Source organism: Leptonychotes weddellii, chromosome 6 (assembly GCF_054177405.1).
Source record: "Leptonychotes weddellii isolate Sample4059 chromosome 6, ASM5417740v2, whole genome shotgun sequence".
Lineage (NCBI taxonomy): Eukaryota > Metazoa > Chordata > Mammalia > Carnivora > Phocidae > Leptonychotes > Leptonychotes weddellii.
The window spans coordinates 63,990,647-64,013,534 of NC_138374.1; the positions used below are offsets into that span (position 1 = coordinate 63,990,647).

At 42.9% G+C, this 22,888-nt stretch overlaps 1 protein-coding gene across 5 annotated transcripts in view; it reads right to left on the reverse strand.

The window, feature by feature from the left end:
* Positions 1-22,888, reverse strand: part of PCNX2 (pecanex 2) — a 316,535-nt gene that overhangs the window by 240,431 nt on the left and 53,216 nt on the right. For all 5 annotated transcript variants that reach the window (XM_081824289.1, XM_081824287.1, XM_081824288.1 and 2 more), the window contains 4 exons: positions 17,633-18,928; positions 12,530-12,677; positions 12,246-12,391; positions 9,991-10,084 (listed from right to left, as the gene is read on the reverse strand). In XM_081824289.1, coding sequence (XP_081680415.1) covers positions 9,991-10,084; positions 12,246-12,391; positions 12,530-12,677; positions 17,633-18,928 — 1,684 coding nt within the window. The remainder of the gene's footprint in view (positions 1-9,990; positions 10,085-12,245; positions 12,392-12,529; positions 12,678-17,632; positions 18,929-22,888) is intronic.

Sequence of the window (22,888 nt, forward strand, 5' to 3'; positions counted from 1 at the left end):
TGTTTCCCTCTATTGATATAGGACCCGACTTTGTTTATTCTCATATTAAATACCAACACGATTCCTCTGCTTTTCATACATTACTTCTAGTTGTCTCTATTAGCATTATTGGGGAGAGAGTGTCATGCGCTCAACTCGCACCTAATCCTCTTTATTTTATAAAAAGAGACCCAAACTTAAGCTTATTAAAGTTGAATATTCTCAACAAAGTGTGATGATACTAAGAAAGCCTAGCTTTGTCCTAGCTCTGTGACTAGTAGGTCCACATCAGAAAGCCTGCAGTGGCTTCCTACTTGGCCAGCAGATGATTCAATGTTACAGTCAGCACTGGTCAACCGGAAGAGACTTCCTTCCGCCTGTACTTAGATGTTGTTCTTGAGGTCCTGATGTCGTGGCTGTAATCTCCATGCACCAGCTAGCCCACTCAAGAACCAAAGAGGCGGTGATGTTACAAAAATCACGCAGTGGACAGGAGTCTTCCTACCAATCCTTAAAGAACGCCTGTCCATCTTCTACCCAGAGCTGTTCTCAGACTACCTGCTGCTTGTTCCCTTTTTTAGCTGTGCACTGTGGCTGCACAATGATCTAAAAAGTCTCTGTTTGGGGCATCTGACTCTTGGTTTCGGCTCGGGTCGCGATCTTGGGGCTGTGGGATCGAGCCCCACGTCAGGCTCTGTGCTCAGCATGGAGTCTGCTGGAGATCCTCTCTCTCCCTCTGCCCCTCCTGCTCATGCTCCTCTCCTCTCTCTCTCTCTAAAATAAACAAATAAATCTTTAAAAAAAAATAAAAATAAATACATAAAAAGTAAAAAGTCTCTGTTTTACTAAATTAAGGCCAGAGATTTCCCCTCACATTAATAAATATAATATGAAAGAGCTGAGTTTTAAGAGATAGTTCCTCCTCTAAAACAGTAATATTCCAACCCTGTAGTAAAACTGCACTCTGAGCTACCATAGAACAATACTTGCACGTCTGGTCTTGATTACCCTCTCTCTGGTTCATCTCTGGTAAACTAGTTCGGTTCAGGGTGATGGCGTCAATAAATTGATTTAAACTAGACAATGAACTCAAAGCAATAGCAGAAGTAGTGGCTAATGACAGAAGTTACTAAGGAAGCAGCCACTAGAAGGAAATCAAGATGGACCAGGATCTAGAAGCTGGTCTGGGCCACAATGGTGACTCCCGTATGGCAGAGCTGGGCCTCAGATTGATGGTGACAGCGTTCCACCATGTTGTACCCCCCGGTTTTCATTCCATTCGTCTAGGCTTCTACAAGTAACAATCAAAATACATGTGCTTCTTCTGTATTTTCCCATTATGTGGAAAAAAAAAAAATCCTGAAATTCTTCATCTTCCCCAAATCTCAAAACTGTGGCCTACCCACCATCTAGAGAAGGAGGGCCTCTCTTTCTGCCAGTCCCTCTTGTTTTTCAGGCTTCCTCAGGGACACGGGAACTAACTGCCGGCCGGGGGAGGGGGGGTGGCGCCGGCAGCCTAAAAATGCAAGTCACAGCAAGCAATGTGTTCAATATGTAGGATATTTAAGTAAAGCAATACTTTACTATTTTGAAAACGATAACCTGTATTATTGAATTTTAACACGGGTTCTAGATTTAAAGTCTGCGAACAACTCTCCTTTCACAGGTAAAATTCACCCATGCCCTTGAGCAAAAGGAAGGCAAGGGACAGGGCCTCCAACACGGGGTCTGCTGCCACCATGTGGCAGTTGGGGGTATGACCACCAAAACAGAAGCCCCTTGTGCGGCAGACCTTCCCAGGGATGCAGAGAAGGGGCCTCAGAACAGAGATCTTTCTAGAATCAACCTCACAAACCTTCCATCCCTATGACTCTGTGCCCAGATGAAAACTTAATCTCTCTCTCCTGTGTCCAAGAAACCAAAATAAGGGCCACAGTGGAAGGATCAGAGAGTAAGACAGAAGCCACAGACATTTGGAATGACAGAAACTTCAAAGGCAAGCCCCTGGATGCTCCTGTCTTTCTTCCAGATAACTTCCACCTCTGTGTGATCAAAAGCACCCAGATCCCCCAAAGTGTTTGTTTTTTTTTTAATTTAAAGCAGTACACGCATAACTCTCCACTTTGCAAGTCAACATAGTAATGTAGCTATATGCAAACTCTGAGATACTTACAACTAGAGTTCACATTTTCAACTTAAACCTGAATGGGACACAGAACTGAGCATATCCAATATTCGGAGAATTCACATTTTTCTCCACATTTTAAAGACCTAATTGACTAACTTCAATACCACATACTCTAGTTCAGCTAGTCCAAACCAGGGATCACTATTTCTTCTGACTAATGAAAAAAAAAAAAAAAAAAGAGTTCTAAAAGAGATAATTATTTTTTGCAACTTACTGCTACTTGACTTCTTTGGAAACCAGGGATATATCATTGTGGCTTGAAAGGGCTTTCCTGAGAGCTTATCCCAACGAAAAGGAAAGTTTAACTAAGATAAGCGTCAGAAAGGCTGGTAATGTCAATTAAAGAGTAAGAATTCTAAAGAGGCAACAAAGAGTAAGTACAGGGCTTTGATCCACCTTTGGAGCATAGTACTCGATGGGTTTAGCGATTTAGCAGTGTCCAAAAATAAGCCTAGTTTATAACCAGAACAGTATCTGCTTCGATATGTACTACAATGATTCGAAAGCAAATAAAAGCCAAAAATAAGTGAATTCAGATAAATCACTACACTATTACCCAACCTACTCTATGTTTTCAATTAAAAACAAGTTGAGGTACAAAAATCCCTCAATAAAAATCCTATAAACTAGGATGCTCCAGTGGCGCCTGGGTGGCTCAGTCGGTTAAGCATCGGATCTTGGCTTAGGCTCAGGTCACGATCTCAGGGTCGTGGGATGGAGCCCAGCACTCCACTCAGAGTCAGCTTGTCTCTCTCCTTCCCCCTCTGCCCCTCCCTTTGCACCTGCACACATGTGTGCACAGGCGTGCTCTCTCGCTCTCTCTCAAATAAATAAAATCTAAACTAGTATTCTCCCGAATGAGCCTTCCATTCAGTAGACTACTATGCCTACTTTTTGAATAATGGATATTCAAAATGAATGTAAATACTATGTCTTTCAATCAGATTTCACTGGAGAGCAAACAATATGTGTTTTGTATGCATTTTCATTAGATTGTTTATGACACTGGAAAAGCCAGATTAATACTGAAGCATGGTTATATATGTTCACACAAGAAAGCTCTGCTATGTTACTTGGAAGAATTTATAGACAAAAGAAACATAAATCTCTGCTGAACAAAGCAAAGAAACTATCAAGTTTTAATTGCAAGACCTACAGAGGAAATAGAAGTCCAGTCTGCAACGAACCTTTTAGATACAAGACACACTTCCCAAGCAGATAGCCTACATCAACTTTGATTTTCTGGGCAGACTAGTGACTATACCTTTCTAGGAAGATTAGCTCATTTTAGGCTGAGCTACTAAATCAGTCCTATGTGCTGGGTAATGAATTTATCCTCTGCAAGTTTTTTTAAGTAGCAATTCCAAATGCTGCAGTTCAAGCCATAGTTCCCTCCTTCTAGTATCTGGGGAAAACAGACTTACGTTAGAGAGCGTTACCAAAGGTACCTGCTTTATGGACAGTTACTGTACAACCGGAAAATGCTGCTTATATTTCTTCGGCAGTTAATGAGAAATGCACTGGTTCGCATAATGACAGTGAGAGCAAGGAGGGAAATTTGTTTCCTCTCCTGGTTTCCTCCAGGAATCCCCAAAGAGACACGGAGGTTGCACTGCAAACAATTCCCTATTCATGCTTGGGAGTCAAGGATATAAAACTGTCACATGGCAACTGGAATGAACAATGGCAAACAGGAATGGTTTGCTTGCCAATAATAAGAATCAGTGGTTTAATGGCCTAGTTGGAGGCCATCCCAGCCACTGAAGCTGCCTTACAGGGAAAAAGCTGCTTTTCCAATATCTTCCATGGCTGAATGGCTTAGCAACAGCCCTAACGAGGAATCCTTCCAAGTTCAAAATCAAAGTTTATATTTACTATAGTGGGAGAACTCAACATTTAATGTCATGAGAAGCCAGGGATACAATATTAAAGTACCTGCTCTAAAATTAGGACAGAGGCCCAAATGTTGGAACACAACAGGTTGACAGGGAGAACGCAAAGTACTTAACCACCTTAAAATCTCGTAAAGTGACTCAAAAAAGCCCAAGAGGGAAGGCTTCCACCGAGGTTAAGTCAGGATGCTTTGCTCTACAAGGCCATTAGTGAACTTGAGCCCCTGGCCCACCGCCTGTGTTTGCAGATAATAACAACAATGTCCTTATAGCAGGTACCGTCCTAAGCACTGCCGATATCTATTATATTTAACTAGTAAAGCTAGCCAGTTAATTGATTACTATATTATTTCCATTTATGGATTAGGAAACTAATACCTAAGATGGCTAAGCAAGTTGCTCAATGTCAACTGAAAAGTTCGTAGGAGTGCAGGAGCCGAAACCTGGATGAGCCTAAGACTGATGCTCGTGTGCATGCTCCGGGGGGTACTATGGGTCCCAGTGTTTCTCCACAGCCCCTGTCCATGTGGACACAGAGGACTACTGCCTCAGGGATGAATGGAATACAAGATGGGAAAATCTAATCTCAGCTGCAATCTCTGATTTCTACGTACAGCGGGTTTAAACGAGTCATTTTTCAGGATTGTCTGTTTTAGTTTTAGTTTGGGGGCTTTTGGGGTCCATTTTCCCACTTACAAAAAGAAGATAACATTCTGTATTCAACTGACCAGGCAAACTCTTAGTGCTTCTGGCTCTTTCATTCCAAACCATCACAAGGTGAGGGCCTCATTTGTTGATGTTGTCTTGATAATCAATCCCATGTTCATGGGATTGTTTCTGTCCACAAATAGGTCAGATTGCTCCTGCTACAAGTAGAACAAAGCGTCAACTGCCCAACCAGTCTTCATGGCCCCCGGGGCCCGACTCCGCTCCTCCTATTCAGCTCCTCACCTGCTCCCCCTAAATGCCCAGCGGGTCTGCACACGGTCCAGAACTCCAACTGGTCTACCTGTGTCATGTCCAATGATTCATTTTGATTCAATTCAACACTTACTGAACATCTATCTGCAGAGGGCTAAGTGAGGGCTAAAGGCACATTTTTCTCCAAACAAGAACAGTCCGGAGAGATGGGAGACCTACACAAATAAATGAAGCACCGAGAGAATGCGATGAGCCCTCCTCTGATGGTGACATGGAAAATCGTTTTATTTTCGCAGTAGGGACTGATCAGATAAAGCAGTATAAGGAGGCAGGTTGTAATTTGTGCTTTGAGAGATGATTATTCCAAAAGGTAGGACTGAACAGAGAAGGGCATTCAAGGCAAAGAAGAGCAGATGTTTAGAGAGGAATGGCTGATGGTGGGCTCATGTGGGCCTCGCAGAGAGGAGGGATGAGGGACAGGGCTGCGCAGGGGTGCGGAGGAGCGGGCTCACTGCGCACCTGCCCAGACGTGCACTTGGGCATCTCCCTAGGGCATGTATCTGCAGGAAGGGCTGCTCCCCAGGAGGACTCAGGGTGCAGGGTGAAGGCCCAGGCTTCAGAGCAGGAGTGGACAACCGGGAGTCCACAGGCCACAGCCAACCACACACGTCATCTGTGGCCTGTGGTATTTCCCCAAAAAATAAATAAATAAAACTGATAACATGAGGCAAAATAGAATATTACAAATAAATGTGGATTTTTAGCCCCTTGCAGAAAATACTGGAAAATCCGGTCAGGCCAGGCTTACCAGACCAGGCCTAAGTAGACGGAAGAGAAGCAGTGGCAGGCCCTCTGCAGAAAGGATCAATGCCGTCCAGTGGGCTGCAGTAGCCACCCTGCCTGGGAGCCACAGAGCTCTGAGTTTGTGGCCCCCGCTGGGGGAGAGGAGCAGGGAGGGAGATTTAAGTATCCACAGGCCGCTTACTAGGCATAGTCTTAGACGGTCTTACTTCCTTTGCTGTGGAATGGAGCAAATATCACCTGCCTCCGTTCTGTCATGCAGGTGAAATTAGATAATTTATGACTTAGCAGAGTGCTTCGCACATAATACATATTTTGCAAGTGGTGGCCACCACTGCCAGAATTATTACACGGAAATTCTTCCTCCGGGGCCAGGAACTGCCATAACGTTGCTTCCCACAGAAAGACCGGAGGCATCTTGGACACGGGTGTAAGGCGTGAGGCACCTGGCCCTTCTAAGTGGCAAAATCCTAACCTGTGGCCTTGCACTTGGTCTGCTGCCTTCCGCTCTGGTATCATTCTTTACCTTGGAGATAGAGAGGACGCTCTCCCACATGCACACCCCTCACATAGCAGTACGTTAATGCAGGGGTTAAAATATTTCAGTTGAACCAGCCTGCTTGCTTGTATCCTATTTACAACAGTTTTTCCTTCATACAACCAGTTCAAAGATACGCAAATCATCATTACATCATGAACTGCCAGGAAAGCCAAGACTTATTACGAATCCAAAGAAATCAGCCTCCCATGATGGGTGGCATAGCTTTCATTGTTCCCAGACCTGGGGAGGACTTTGAGACTGTTGGAATATCCAGCATAAGCCTGTCAGACGACAGTTTATATCCAGAAGATCATCTGACTCTGCAGAGCACTGAGCCATTTTTCCTGAGCATGAGTTAAACATATGGCACCCCCTTAACCACTTTCCCAAAACTACCGAAGGAACCGCTTCAACACCATAATTGTGCTAAGTGAAGTGACTTGAGTTTTGTTCTCACTCATTAAGCAGGAAGCACACTGTACATCTCCTATGTCCAAATGAGCCACTGAATTGCCGCAACACCCCATAACAAAGTCCCCTTTAAACGACGAACTTATTTCAGCGCGTAGGCAGTCTAGAGAACATGAATAATCTCAAGCAAACAGTCTGTCTGTGTGACAGCAAACATGTATATTATTCCATTTTATCTGTGAAGCACGACAAGGAGAAGATATGCATGGCTGTGTGCCATTCTTTCCTAGAGCTCTTAAAACCAATGCCCTGTCAAATTACCTTGGGGAGAGGGCAGGTGGACAAAGACAGAACTTGGCATGTGAGGTGGTGGGCCAAGAACTCCCCATCGGCATGTTCACACCCAAGAAATGTTAGTGACGACTAGGGACGTTATATAAGGCTTTTCTTGAAGGGGAAAGCTGCTTTTACAAAACTTGATCATTATCCTCTTTAAAGAAGTTCAGTAATAAATCTAATCGAACCATTTTACCAGAAACAGAGAGTCCTCAGGGGTCATCTCTTGATTTTGCTGCCCTGCATCCATCCACCTTTCTCCAAATGTCCCTCTGAAGAGCTACCCCCATACTTTCTCAGAGGGAACCTACAATCCAGCTCTGCGTCTGAACGTAGAGCTAAGTCAAGTACTTGCCTTGGTGACTGGGCTCTGGGCTCAGGGAACATGGCCCAGTCAGAGCCAGTCAGACTCAATGAGACTTCCACTGGGGTTTACGGGAAAGCAGCATGCTGTCCTCACTGGACTTGAATGAGAGAAGACATGGGCCTGGGGCTATGATAGGCGTCTTCTGACCACCAGAGCAGGGCGTTTGAGAGTGGTGTCAAAACACAGGAATGGGAACGGGAGAGCGATGGAGAAAGAGAAACCACACCCTTGAAAACATCTACAAGATGTCTCAGTTACCAGGACCCAAAATCCCCACGGTGATGAGGCCTGTTAGACTTGGATACTCTCATGTGCAACAGGAAGGGGGTCTACCTGTGGTATGTACGTGAAAAGGCGGAGCTCGGGAAGGCCTGACCTGAGACCCTCCACATGGCTTCGCAGGGGTGCTCAGCACAAAAACATTCAGCAGCCCCCAGCAGCGGAGCCACGGCTTCACCCGGCGGAAAGCTCTCAGCTCCTCTGAGGAAATGCCCTGTGGTAAAATCCAGGCAGCTCTGGGAATGGAGGGCTGGTTACAAAAGAGCTCGAATCTGGGGAGGAAATGAGGGGAAATGAAAGAAACAAGACTTAGGGGGAATTTAATAAAGAGAGAGCACTTAGGGGAGAAGAGGAGTTAGAGGGTAGCTCCACAAGAGGCATGGTCTGAGGAGGTGGGGCCTACGGGAAACCCTGTTCTCCCTGATGCTGATTTGCACACTACATTTTTAGTCTCCTCAGGCTCCGGATATGTGACCTTATGCTAACAGGCCTTCCTGGCAAATGCAACTGAAGTATTTATCAAGGGGGAAGGTGAAGCACTTTGTCCAGGAAAATAAAAATAAGAAAGTCTTGTAACTTTATTTTGGGATAAGATAAGGGTCTTATAATTGTTCTAAATTTAGTTTTAAAACACTACAGCTTCCAACTGAGGATTGCAGAAAAATGTGACAGCTTTCAAAGCTGTGTTCACACGGAATTAAATACTTGGCCCAAGAAAGCTGCCATCTTAGACCCCTAAATCCATCGAGCCACTGTCACGAAATGTCCTGGGGCTGGGGCCGAGGTGTGGACAGCAAACCTCCCTCTCCTCTAGGGAGACTTTTGCATGGAGACTTTGCGTGTTTCTTGGCTGGAGAAGAAGAATTTTGCTTTCTGTTTTGACTGGAATGTGGGCACCTGAAGGAGACAGAGGATGAGGGGAAGGAGAACATGCCCGTTTCCCCACAGGAGTGACTCTGGACGCAGCACCCTGCTTCGGGGTCAGGGCCCAGGTGGGACGGCGTGGCCTGGGGGGAGCCACCGCCCACAGTACCCATCAGGTCTGCCGGAACAGCCGACACCAGCTTCTTCTGCAGCAGTGACAACAGTGAGGGAATGCCGTAGAAGGCTGGCACACAACAAAATCCCAGCTGGAGACCAGACTGCAAGGTCCAAGATGAACTTTCTTCGAGGCCCTTGGGAGGCTCCTCCTTGAATTTCCTGGGCACGCTCGTTCAGGGAACTTTGACCTTGGGAAGGAGCACTCAACCACAGGATCTGGAATTGAGGTTCCTGTAACTCCCTTTGTACTCTGCAGGAATGAAGCCTAAGGCATTCCAATCACACCACAAAGGACTCCCAAAAATCTTCAAATATACATACAATTCTAACGAAATGTACATGAAAAATGTACTTCCACACTTAGAGTAAGCAACTGAGTCCGTCTACATGGATTATCCTCAAAGAATCTTGAAGCCAGGGGTGCCTGGGTGGCTCAGTCAGTTAAGCATTCATTTTTGGCTCAGGTCATGATCACAGGGTCATGAGAGTGAGTCCCACCGGGCTCTGCACTCAGCAGGGAGTCTGCTTGAGATTCTTTCCCTCTCCTCTTCCCTCCCCCACACCTGCACCCCCCTCCACTGCTCAGACACATGCTTGAGCTCCCCCACAAATAAATAAATAAATCTTAAAAAAAAAAAAAGAATCTTGAAGTCCAGAATGAACAATGAATTCAATCCACCATGAGTAAGATTTATAGCTTGCCCAGTGCTGCCATGAATCCAGGTATGAATCCAGGTATGTTCCAGATACATAAGCTAATTTAATATCAACTTAATTAACAAATTTAGAAAGTTATTCAATACATTCTGAAGGAGGGAAAATAGAACAAATGTTTAGAACACCTATCTACAAAAGAGCTAGCCTTCACTAGTGCGGATGAGAACTAACTACGTTTCTGGTCCATTCCTCGGGACAAATTTAAGACCATGTTCTCGAGCTGCATTACCGTCTTACCTGAAGGGAGCACTATTGTCTGCACAGGATTCCTATTTATATTTACATGTTTATATTCATTTTTGGACCCAGCTACTATGAAAACAGTTCAATTTATTTTTTATTTTTCTACAACATCGGATTTTCTTTCTTGCACACAAAACCCACATGCTTTGACACCTACAAACGGATTAACACATTGATTCTAAACCAGGATCCTCACTTCATTTACAGTCAGAGTAATTTGCATGTCCCCCAGCAACGCGACAGCTCCCAAACCTGAAACCAAACCTCCACTTACCGAGCATGAGAGAGACTGTCATAATTTGATGGTGGATGCTGTAAAGGGCCTTCTTTCTGATTTCCAGACTTTAAGTAACAGGATCTAATTTCCCCTGGAAAATCACAAAATTTCAGCAAAGAATATTAGACAATTATTGGTATCTGATCATTTCAGCTTATACTTTTTTCAAGTTAGAGGGAACTCATTTTAGACTGTTTTAATAATAATCGGTAATCTAGGTCCATTCTTTGTATTTTTCCACAGGATGTGTAACTTAACTAAGAAAAATCATCTTGACATACCCCTGTAATAATATGCTTAGACAAGTTTGCCTCAGTTACCTATTACTTAATTGCTTTTTATCGATTAATTTGCACCATCTCTTAATTCACTTTTATATACATTTGACCCTGGGACAACGTGGAGGTTAAAGGCACCTACCACCCACGCAGTTGAAAATCCACATATAACTTTTTGACTCCCCCAAAACTTCACTACTAATAGCCTGTTGGTGACCAAAAGCCTTACCCATAACATAAAGTCAATTGACACACAGTTCGAATGCTATATGTTTTATATATTGTTTTCTTTTTTTTTTTTTTTTAAAGATTTTATTTACTTATCTGACAGAGAGAGACACAGTGAGAGAGGGAACACAAGCAGGGGGAGTAGGAGAGGGAGAAGCAGGCTTCCCACGGAGCAAGGAGCCCGATGCAGGGCTCGATCCCAGGACCCTGGGATCATGACCTGAGCTGAAGGCAGACGCTTAATGACTGAGCCACCCAGGCGCCCCTATATGTTTTATATATTGTTTTCTTATAATAAAGTAAGCCAGAGAAAAGAAAATGTTATTAGGAAAGTCATAAGGAAGAGAAAATACATTTACAATACTGCACTGTATTTATCAAAAAAAAACCCCGTGTACAAGTAGACCTGCACGGTTCAACCCCATGTTGTTCAGGGGTCAACTGTATTCCCTTCAGTTCGCTGTTCTGCATGTTTTCATCATGTGTCAGTATGGTCAGCATAAGCCATGACTGGGGTTTTTTTGTATCCCGTGCAAAAAAAGGCTTATCGCAGTGCAGCTTTGATTGGTGGCGCACATGAGACCATCCCCACCTCGGAATCTGCAGATGAGCAGTGGTGGAGCGCGCTGGTAATGAGGAAAACCAAGAGATGGGATTAATTTGCAGAGTTAAATTAGCTTGCTAAAGAGGTTTAGGGTATTGTGGTGTGAAAATCAGTTCACTTTGTAAATGTCAGTGGTCTCCCTCGAGAAGAGGTTTTAGGAATACCTTCTTCAGGTGACACGGATGCGTAATTAACCCTGTTGGTGACAAGCAGCTGGAATGGAGACTGAAGGACTGGACCTCAACCTGGAGACGCTGCCCACGGAGAGATACATTAATGAGGACAAACCCAAGCCCCCCTGGAGGCTTTGATAGAAGGGTTAATGTTGTTCTTTATAATGTAAAAGAGTTCTTTGTATTTCTGCAGATGCAAAAGCACTTCAAACCTTAAGCTACTCATCTGTTGATAGGGTTAACATATAATTTATTATGCAAACCAGGATCTTTTTGAGAGTAAAATAACAAACATTAATTGAGCTATAAGGGACTTAAGCCAAAGACCCATCCTCAAAAAACAAGGACCTATATCCCTTATCTACAGAACTTTGAACTTGCCACTTAAAATTCTTTCTTTTTCTTTCTCCCTTTCTTTCTACCCTTCCTTCCTTCTCCTTTTTTTCTTTCTTTTTCTATTTTAAATCCTTTTTGTAACAAGGCACTAAAATATATATATCAAGGTCAGATTTTCAACATACATCCAAGGAATATTTACTAGGTGCCAGGCACTGCTTTCCTCAAGTTTACAACTGTGAGGTGGACAACACCATTAATCAAATTATAAGTCAATAAATAATCAGAAGCTATAATAGTATCAAAGAAGGAAAAAGGACAGGGTGTTCAGAGAGCAAAAAGCATAGGAACCTGATTAAGTCTGGGGAGTCCAGGAAAGGTTTTCCTGAAGAACCGTCTTTAGAATTAAGATATGAAGGATAAACAGCACATTGTTGGCATGGGGATATGCTATGTGCAAAGGCCCTGAGGTAGGAGGGGGCACTCTGCTCTAAGAACATTGTATGTGAGCAATCACAGGACTAAGTCTTCCTGTTCCAAAGTCTAGCACTGAGGCTAAGAGACCACGTGGGCGTGAGAAAGCCACCAGCTTTATCCCTTCTTCCTCCTTAGTAAAGAGCTCTAAAGACTTACCATGTTCATCAATGAAGACATGCATAGCATCCACAGACATCTCATCTTGCACAGATGTTTCAGGCCCACTGATGACTTGCAAGACAGAACTATCTTGCTGGGAAGTTACCCTGTAGATTATTTGTCTTTGTCTATTGCCCTGGAAACTTAACATATATAAAAGTTTCAAAAACTATTCGGAACTCCTCCGTATCCTTAACAAATCATTAAAAGAAGCAGCCACCGAAATGAAGCTGCTTCACGCTTCGTACCAACACAAAGCTAAGTAAGTAAGTTACGCTCACAGGGTCGTGATCTTGGCAGGCTCAGTGAGCACCGGGCTGGTGCTAGTGTGGTCTTGACTTGGCAGGTCTGGTTTTCCTTGCTTGGAACTGTGTTCATTAGGTTTTTCACTTTCTTGGATTTCCTCCTTTTCCTCATGGGAGCAGTTATCTGAAAAACATTGCTTTGTGTGTGAACATAATATTAAATAAGAAATTAATGTGAAAGCACTTGGAAATAAGTTACCAAACTGAAACAAGCATAGACAGAAAATCTATATAGCACCTATGAATTCAGAATGTGTTTAAATAAATTTTAATTTTACTAATTATGGAAGTTCCTAAACATATTTGAAAAACATAAGCACATAGATGTTGGAGACAAGTTATTTAGACATCTATGGACACCATCTACTTTATGTGCAGATTTTGGGATTCCCTTGACATAACTCCAGTGACCACTGGCTTAGCTGGTTGAAAATCACCCATTTGGATTACTTGGGCTTGAAAGGTTCATAGCTCATAAATGGGCAGTGTCAGATGGAAAATAAATTTCATAAACAAACTTGGCTATTTTGGAGCAAGGTCCCATTTACCACTTTAAAATCTTATCAATCATTCCTTCTCACTCATTCTCCATGTCCAGATTTTCAAGGTAAAGGTAGACTCAGTCCCTTCATAAAGTAGACACTCGAGTCTAGCTGACTTCGCACTATATACTTGGCCCTGTGGAAGGCACAGTGAGATCCTACACCTGCTCCTTGCCCTGAGAGTATTTTAAGGTGAATAAGAATGCCAAGATCAATAGGTACAGATTGGTCATTTGAGTTTTTACGATCCTCCTTAAATAACTGACCAAAATAAGAGTCTTAGCTTACACTACTACGCACAGTGGAATCCACCCCTAAGGGTCAGCCCTTCCTTGTCTGAGGATATACCCCAACGGCCATTTTTGGGGCTATAATGACCTCTCTTTTCCCAAGAACAAAGATACCAAGAGCTATCTTCTTCCAAGTAAATTGTCTAAAGAACACAAGTGAGTGGCTTGAATCTATAGGCCCTTTCAAGACATGCCACTCGCAAAGCCCACCAAGATCTGCCCGGGCCCTCAAAAAGGAGAATTATGTTTGCTTCCCTGGGGTATAAAGTTTTCGTCCTCAGACTTCAAGAGAAACATTGCTGGCTTCTCTGTGAGTCCTGAAGATAAACATTCCCAGCACATCTGTGAAACTACCATTAGAATTTCTTTGATACAAAAATGTTTGCCTTTCGTTTGACAGCTTGTCAAGACAGAAGTTTTCACAGTTTTCAAGAAACACATTTGTGAGAAAGGGCTATCATAACAAGTAGCTTTGGCCAGTGATCATATCGCATACACAATGGCAAAAGCAAATGCTTTCTCCCCCTTCACGCTATACGTATCTGGACTCATTTGTTCATGTCTCCTTCTCATATTTTAGTTGCCCCTTCTCTTAAATGGGTACATTACATATGTCTACATATAGACTACTTGTTTTCCTTTTTCCCCTTCAAAATAACACATTTGTAGGAATTTTCTGTCTATAAAAAATGGTGCACATTAATTGTATGTAATTTAAAGCAAGAGAAAAGAAAAAATTCTAAATCAGTCTTAACCCCACCACGCTGATACAGGAGCCAATTTGATACATAGCACACCAGTCTTTTTTTTTTTTTTTTGCATATATGCTTTTTTGTTCTATAAAAGTTAAGTCACAATATAGATATTTAATGATTATGTTAAAGTAGAAATATTTAATGAGGTTAGATATTCTTCTACATCATCTAAAAATGGTAGTTATGTAATATTACATTGATACTGCATAATTTACTGAGCTAGACCCCTATTGTTGTAAATTTAGGTTGTTTCAATTCTTACATACTTTGGATAATTCTTCAAAAAGCATCTCTGCCTTCATTTAGGATTATTTTCTTAGAAATTCTAGAAGAGACAGAATATGAAATAGGATCTCTATAAAAGTAGAACTCTGACCGACAATCTACAACAACCAGCCCAGGAAGCCAATATGCTATGTGTAAAGTCAGACTTGTAGGAAGTCAGATCATTATTTCTAGCAAAGAGTCCTGGAAGCCAAACAATAACCCCCATAATAATTGGCCCCAAATGGCCAGGGCTTGATTAATTACTGAGAGCTTCCCTGATTTTTGTCCCTGCTTCCAACCAGAGAAAGCCAAATATATTCCCATGACCAATCACACAGGATGCTCTAATGAGCCTGCTTCTAGCTTACCAGCCTCTGGTCAGAGCAAACCTAAAGCCTTTCCTCTCCCCACTACAAAGCTTTCCCACTCCTCTGCCTGCCTTTGAGTCTCTGCCAAAACTCAGGTAATAGTGGCGACTCCCTTGCTGTAGCAAGCTCTGAGTAATAGCCTTTGCTTCTCACTTGAGTGGTCTTGGTTTATTCCCACAAAGTAAAAGAAAGGCGTATCAAAACAAAACAAAATGAAAACACGGTTTTAAAAGCTTTTGATAAGAGTGTGGTTTTTCATAGCCTAGAACCTTAGTATATACCCAAGGCCTGAAGATAATCATAAAGCCCTTTGCGGAAAGGACCTGGGTTGGAAATATAAGAATACCATCGAGAGAACTGAGAAATCATGTATCTTACAATCGTGTAAAGGTCGAGCATTATTTCACTATCAAGCAGGGGAAAGATAAGGGCACATTGCCTAGGCTGCTGATATCATTCAACACTGTCATGTTGTCTTAGAAATACACTCTGAAATGGGTTTTTAGATTACAACACATAGCAAGTTATTATGTAGTAATAGAGGAGCAAGAAGATGTTATCGATCTCAAAGTCATAAGGCACCACTGAAACAGCATCTAATTTGCCACCTTTCGTTCTTGCCTTCCAAGAACTAAAAGACTTATGTCCTTCTCTTTCATCCTTCAATCAAAAACCTCTGTCCTTTCCTGGAAGAGGCATATAATCCACTCCAGTTCCTCCCTCCCTGCTGTACCTGCAGGCCTGTTCCTTTCCATAGAAAACCTTATAGCATCCATATTTCTTTGCACACCCCTAGATTTCCAATTTTATACTGTTTGGATTGAATGTGGTTGGCTGAAAAATTCAAGAAGAGCAGAAACTTAAGTGGACAAATAAAATAAACCTTACGTATGGCCTGACGGGAAATTCAGAATAAAAGGCTGAAATTGATCAAGGAGCAAAACTTTTCACATATTTTCCTAATTGGATCCTCACAGTAAATCTGTAACCTGTCGTTCGTTATTCCTGCTTTTCTGAAGAAACTGTGACTCAGATGGATTTAGTAAGTTGTCCAACCTCACCCAGCTGGTACTGCAAAACCAAAATTTGGCCCTGGGCTCGGAGGTTCCGAAGCTAATACTCCATCCACCATACACACTGCATCCTGGGCAGACACACATGTACGGATCAGCGCTGTCTGATACGGTAGCCAGCAGCCACGTGGGGCTATTTAAATTTAATAACATTAAAAATTCAGTTGCTCAGCTGCACAATCCCCATTTCAAGTGTTTAACAGCTACCTGTGGCTAATGGCTACTGTACTGGACAAGCTGACATGGGCTATTTCCATCACTGCAGAAAGTTGCATTGGACAGTGCTAATCTAGATGCATGAATATTTATATAAAACAGATGAACCCCCAAATCCTGTATCAGAAAGATTTTTATCCCAAAGTAACCAATGCTTTCTTGTACTGCCCGGGTTGTTAAAATATTTACCTGAATCTTCCCTGTTCTTATCACTCGATATGCAGACTCTTAGATACAGAGACATAGTAAAATGAAGAATACATTCGCTTTACATAAGTTAAATACCCAGACTTAATGTGTTTTTAAGTAAAGGTGGGCCAATTGACAAGCACAGCAATCCTTTTGGCAGATACTGGAAAAGCAAAAGAAACGAGCAAATTGCTGGTCATTGCCAACATGGAGCCAGAGGGGCCCCTGACTGTCCCAGAGAGCAGGGAACATCCACGGGCAAAAGGACAGTTCTGGCACTAAGTGCTACGCATTCTGGGAGTAGCAGAGAAAGGAAAGGAGCAAAGGAAAGGAGCCCGCATGTGCAAATCAAACTGCCAGCAAGCAAGCCTACCATACAGACATTATTTTATCAGATACATAGGCAGAAATGTACTCAACAATCACAGGAACATGGACATTTAAAGTTAAAAGATTTTGTGAAAACTCTAGTCCAGTAACATCCTTTTGCCAGTGAGGATATGGAGCCCAGAGATATTAAGCAAGTGGAAAAGAAATGAATCTCACATTCATAAAGGAAATATAGTTTGTAGGAGCATTGGCTCTGGATCAAGATTGCCTGGAATCAAAGCTCAGTTCTGGTACTTCTCCTAGACTTACTAGACTTACTTGGGAAAGTTAGTGAAAACCTCTGAGCTTCATCTGCAAAAGGGAAATAATAGTACCCATAATATAAGGTTCTATGAGGAGTAAATGAGTTAAGATGAAAGTAACTGTATAATTTATTGTTCAAACTGGGAACACCTCTGAGGGTGAAAGGCAGTGCTATTACTAACTATGGTGGCAAAATGGTGTAAATGAGGACCCTCCAGGGCAAACCACAATGTACAGTCATCCCTGTTGATACACATGAAGTGCTTAGGACAGTGCCTGGCACACACTAGGAGCTGCGTGTTTGTTATAATTATGTTTACAAGTCGGGATAATTAGGGAGTTCTGCATACAAGGATTTCATAATGGAATTCAACAGAAAAGTGGGTTCACCTCACAGAAATGTGCTTTACAATCAGCTTTCCCAGAATGCATCAGTTCCATAAAGGGGGAGAAATCTGTGAGTTCTTGTCATGGTGATAAAATATAATTGCTCATTTCCTTGGAAATAAATACTGTTGCCTTCTAGGGAAGCGAAACATTCACTACTCTGCCTTAAATTTCCTGCTGGAGTAAGCCAATGTTAATATATGCTCAACACACCGCTTAGTATTGGCACATCTGGCAATTACCAATAATATCACCAAAGCAGCAGTGACCCAATATTTGCAAAACCAAATCACAGAAGCTCATTAGGATATGGATTGCCTTCTCTGTGTCATCACGACACAACTGATGTGGAATCGTACCTCCGAGAAGCCCACTGTTTTTGTCCTGCTCTCCTGGGCCACTCCTTTGGCTGGATGCCGCCAGCTTGGAAGTATTGATTGATTCTAATAGGGAGACAAATTCTAGGAAGTTGGATTCATTTGGTATCTGTCCTTCCTTAGCCTCTAGGTCAGATTTGGAAGTTGGCATTGTTTTTTCTTTATCGTTGATCATGTCTGTGGAAGTTTTGTTCAGGAAGACATCCGTCCCACTGTCCACACTGAGAACCCGGGTGTGTCTCTTTTCGTGGCTAGTTTTACAGGATGACGGGTCAAGGTTAGCCTGGCCTTCCTTTCCCCCCTCAGACTCAGGGACCTCGTGAGGTGTGAAGGGGGGCCTTGTGTCACAGCGGTCTCCCGGGGACGGACTGCCATCCTTTGGGGCATTTCCCCCCTCCCCGGATTCATAGCCCGAACACTGATTGGATGACGCCTCCACCGTCAATCTCTCCGGGGTCCTGTCACTTCCGTTGCCTTCGGGACACATGGCGCCTCCTCCCCCGTCCTCGGAGAGCTCAAGGGTGATGACAGGAATTCTTTGCTGCGTGCTGGGAGGACTGGCCACCCCCGGGGCGGCCGGCTCGGCGTCGGACTTCAAGCCGGCCCTCTCGGTGCCGATCACCTTCAGGGGGAGCGAGCTTTCCAAGTCCGTCAGGGAGTTCGGGCTGCTGCTCATGGTGATGACGATTTTAATGGGCTCCCGCAGACTCAGCGGGTCTCCAGGTTGAGAAGTGTCAATAAGAGTGACAGCCACCTCACTGTCCGAGCTGTCCACTTCCTGGGTCGGGGGCGGGTCCGCGCGCCCGGGGGCGCCGGGCGCGGGGCGCGCGGCTCTGGCGATCACCGTGTTGCACTGGGGGCCGCTGCCGCTCAGGCTGTCCTCGGCTGACTGGCTTTGCCACTGTTCCCTTAAGGAGCCCTGGGCACAAACCACAGGTTCCGGACTCCGGACGGAATTCTCGCTGCCCCAGGGCTGGAAGGAAACGTCCGTTTCTAGTGGGTCGTACTGAGACAAGGACAGCTGCGGCGACTTCTTCAAGGCTTCCTTCTCCACTAAGCCGCCCTCGGATCTGTGGCGGAAGGGGGGCTGCGCCTGGCCTCCTCTCTCCTTCGCTTTGTCGCCGATTCCAGGTTCTGCCACAGCTGGCTCCGTGGGTACTGCTGGTGCGGTCATGGTTTCCCGGCCGGACGCTCTACAAGCAGCTGAGCTTTCCATTTTAACGGCGGGTGAGGTAGAGGACGCTGGTCCTACCGCTTGGTCTTCCGAGAGAATGACACCTGAAATGGACGGCAGGAACTGCATTAGCTCCCGAACTGGATGAATAATGCCCGCACAAGACCTCCTAACGACAAAGCTAGGAGGAGCTCTGGCCACCACTGTGACTGGACGCTTATTTTTTAAATATCACCTCCACTGTGAAATTGCTCTTAAAATCTCTGCATTTAAAATAATAATTCAGGCTTTTAGATTTTGCTGGTTTGTGGCCTTGGGAGGCGGGCGGGTTTCAACACCGTGTTTGGGACACCCTATCGGAAAGGTCCTGGCTCTGCTACTTACTAGCTGCGTTACCTTGGGCAAATTACCTAATCCCTCTAAACCAAGATCCTCAACTGCGGAGCTACTGACATTTTGGACCGGATAAATCTTTCCTGTGGGGGGCTGTCCCACGCGTTGTAAGATGTTTAGCAGCATCCCTGGCCTCTAGCTACTTGATACCAGTCGCAACTCTGTCCTCAATCATGACAATGGAAAATGCCTTCGGAAATTATCGAATGTTCCCTAGGGAGAAACCCCCGGTTGAGAACCACTGTTCTAATCTTCAATCTCCTCTCTGTAAAATAGGAATAATTATACCAACCTCTTAAGGCTCTCAAGAGGATCTATAAGGAAAGACATGGAAAGCACCAGGCCAAGGGCTTAGCAATGGGCTTGCTGGGGCCTTGACCTGAGGAAAATAATAACCTCACATTTCCAATGTGGTTCATAGATTTTTCAAAACATTTCTAAATTGTATCTGCAATAATACATACTTATGATGGTGGCTGAAAGTGAGCTCTGTCCTTCTCCCAGCTTCCCTCTGTTAATGACCCTGCCATTCCCTAAGTCTCTTAAGCTTGAAATCTTGGGGTAATCTTTTCGTTGTTCTTTCTTGCTTAGCCTTATTGTCATTCAATCAATAAATATCCTCAATTTTCGTTCACTTCTATCATGAAGACTATTCTCTGGGGGCTTACTTACTCTCCTCTGCCACCAGGCGCACTTTGTAGAAAGAATTGAGTACAAACTCTGGACATAGCTCTCCCACCTGGAATGCTCTTTTTCTTCACCCACTGAAGACCCCACTCAAGGCTTTTTTCATATCCCTCCTTCAACATGTAACTTCCCCTGATCACCTAAACCAGAAATAAGCTCTCTTCTGAACTCCTTAAGCAATTAATGTCTATAGAACTAAACTTTACTTACCATATACTTTTTAAACTATAGCTTTATTTATATAAATTATCTTCCTAACTGGATCGTACAGAGTTCTAGAAAAACAACCATAGTTCGTACTCATTGAATCCTCCAAAGAAACCAGCCAGTTATTTTATCCACACTCAAGAATGTTAGCTAACGATAACAGTGAAGATCATTTTACTTTGTAGCAACCCTATGCAGGTTTTCCAACTATACAGAGTAGATACCTTTTCATGGAAATAGAAGAACAGAAGGATCAAGAAACTTGTCCAAGTTTACCACGCTACTGATGGAGCTGAGTGTAGAGCCCAGATCCTCTGAGTCTTGATCTGACCCTCCTCTACTCCCTCACATGGCCTCTCTCTCTATCTATGTGTATGCCTCCTTTACTTTGCCATTCAGATCTCAACTTGAATATTGTCTCATCAAAGAGGTTGTCCTTGACTGACCAATATCAAGTGCATTTGTTGAGAATATTGCATGAGAAATCCAAACCACCAGGCAGGGCCTCAGGAACAAGGTATTGGGTTGGGTCTATAGAACACATTCATAATGCATTTTTATTGCTTCATTACCTCCCACACCACACAATTATGATTGTACAGATTAATAAGCCAATAGGACCATTTCCTGACATAAAGATGAGAAGAAAGAGCACCCCAGGTTTTAAAACAAATAAGGACTTAATGCAAAGACCCTGTGATGGGAACTCACTTGGCATGTTTGGGGAAGAGAAAGAAAGTCCGTGAAGCTGGAGTAGAAAAAGCAAAGGGAGAATGAGAGCAAGAGAGATCAACAAGGCCAGCAGTGTGGAGCTTGGATTTTATTCTAAGAATAATGTGAACCCAGCAGGAGTTTTTCAAAGGAGCACATGATCTGAATTAGGTTGTTAAAAATAACCCTGCCTACTGCATGAGGGGTAGACTGTGGTGAAGTATGACAAAATTGGAAGAACAGAAGGGCACTACAAGACCTCTTCTTCATAAAGAAAAAAAAAAATGGAAGAAGAGAGACCAGGGAAGAAGCTGTTGCAGTTGATGAATAATGGTGTTTTGGACTAGGGCAGTAGTGGTGGACATGGAGAGAAATAGACAAATTTGAAATATGTTTTGGAGTAAAATTGACAGAACTTGCTGATGAATTAAAGCTAAAGGTAGTGAGGGAAAGACAAACCAAGGAAAACTCCTTGATTTTAAAGCTTTGATAATGGGATTGGTGCTGGGACTGTTTATTGATAAGGAGAAACCCAGAGGAAGTACAGATTTAGAGACAGCAATGGAGAGATCAAGTGGGATCCATTTAATATGACTATCAGACATCTTATCCAGGAGGAAATAGGTGTAAGCAGCTGGATGCATGAGACTGAAGTCCAGACAGAGGTCAAAACTGGAGAAACAGATTTACTCACCATCATCACATAGATGGTATTTAAAGCTAGATATGAGATCGCCAATGGAGACCTAGTATCTAGAGAAGAGAAAGGGGCCCAAGACCAAGACCAAGGATACTCCAGCTTTTATATGTCAAACAACAGAGGAGGATCAATCAAAGGACACTGAGAGGGAAGACAATCAGGAAAATGTAAAAAGCCAAGAAAAGAAAGCCAAGAGAAGAAAGTTGGTCAACTACAACTTACTGCATATACATGAATAAAGTCATACTGTGACCTATAAGTGGGTCTTTTGTGAATACATTAGCACGTCACACCTCAGTACCTGCTTAACCGTCAGTAAAAATGCAATAATGAATTTCCTACCTGGAAAACCAAGAAAAATAGTTGCCCCAAATGACTCCACCAAGATATTGCTTAGCAATGAAATCTAACCAAATGTAGTCATTTGTTTTCTATCCTTGACACTTTAACTGTAAAAACATACTATATTACTAAAAATATATATATGTCAAGAAAGACACTACGGCAAAACTATATGATTATGTCACTAGATGCAGAAAAGCCTCTGACAAAATCCAGTACCCTCTCATGACAAAAATATTCAACAAACTGAGATAGAAGAGAATTTTCTCAACCTGATAGAGGCTATTTATGAAACACTCGAAAACTAACATCATATGTAATGGTGAAAGACTGAATGCTTTTCCCATAAGATCAGAAACAGACAATGATATCCACTCTTACAACATTCAATAAACATTGTACTGGAAATTGTACACAGGGCAATTAGTCAAGAAAAAGAAATAAAAGGCAACTAGATTAGAAAGGGAAAAGCAAAAGATTTCTATTCACAGATGATAATCATTCTGTACATAGAAAATCCTAAAGAATTCACTAAAAAAAACTTAGAACTAATAAACATTCAGGAAGTTTGTACAATAGAAAATCAATGTGCAAAAATCAATTCTATTTCCATACACTAGCAATAGACAAGCTAAAATGAAATTAAGAATACAATCCCAGTTATAACAGCATCTAAAAAAAATAAAATACTTAGGAATAAATTTAACAAGAGTACAAGACTTGTGCACTGAAGACTACAGAACATCGTCAAAATAGAAAGAACAGCAAATAAAGCCTAAACCCAGCAGGAGAAGAGAAATAATAAAGATCAGAGCAGAAATCAACGAAATAGAAACTAAAAGAACAGTAGAACAGATCAACGAAACTAGGAGCTGGTTCTTTGAAAGAATTAACAAGATCGATAAACCCCTGGCCAGACTTATCAAAAAGAGAAGAGAAATGACCCAAATCAACAAAATCATGAATGAAAGAGGAGAGATCACAACCAACACCAAAGAAATACAAACAATTATAAGAACATATT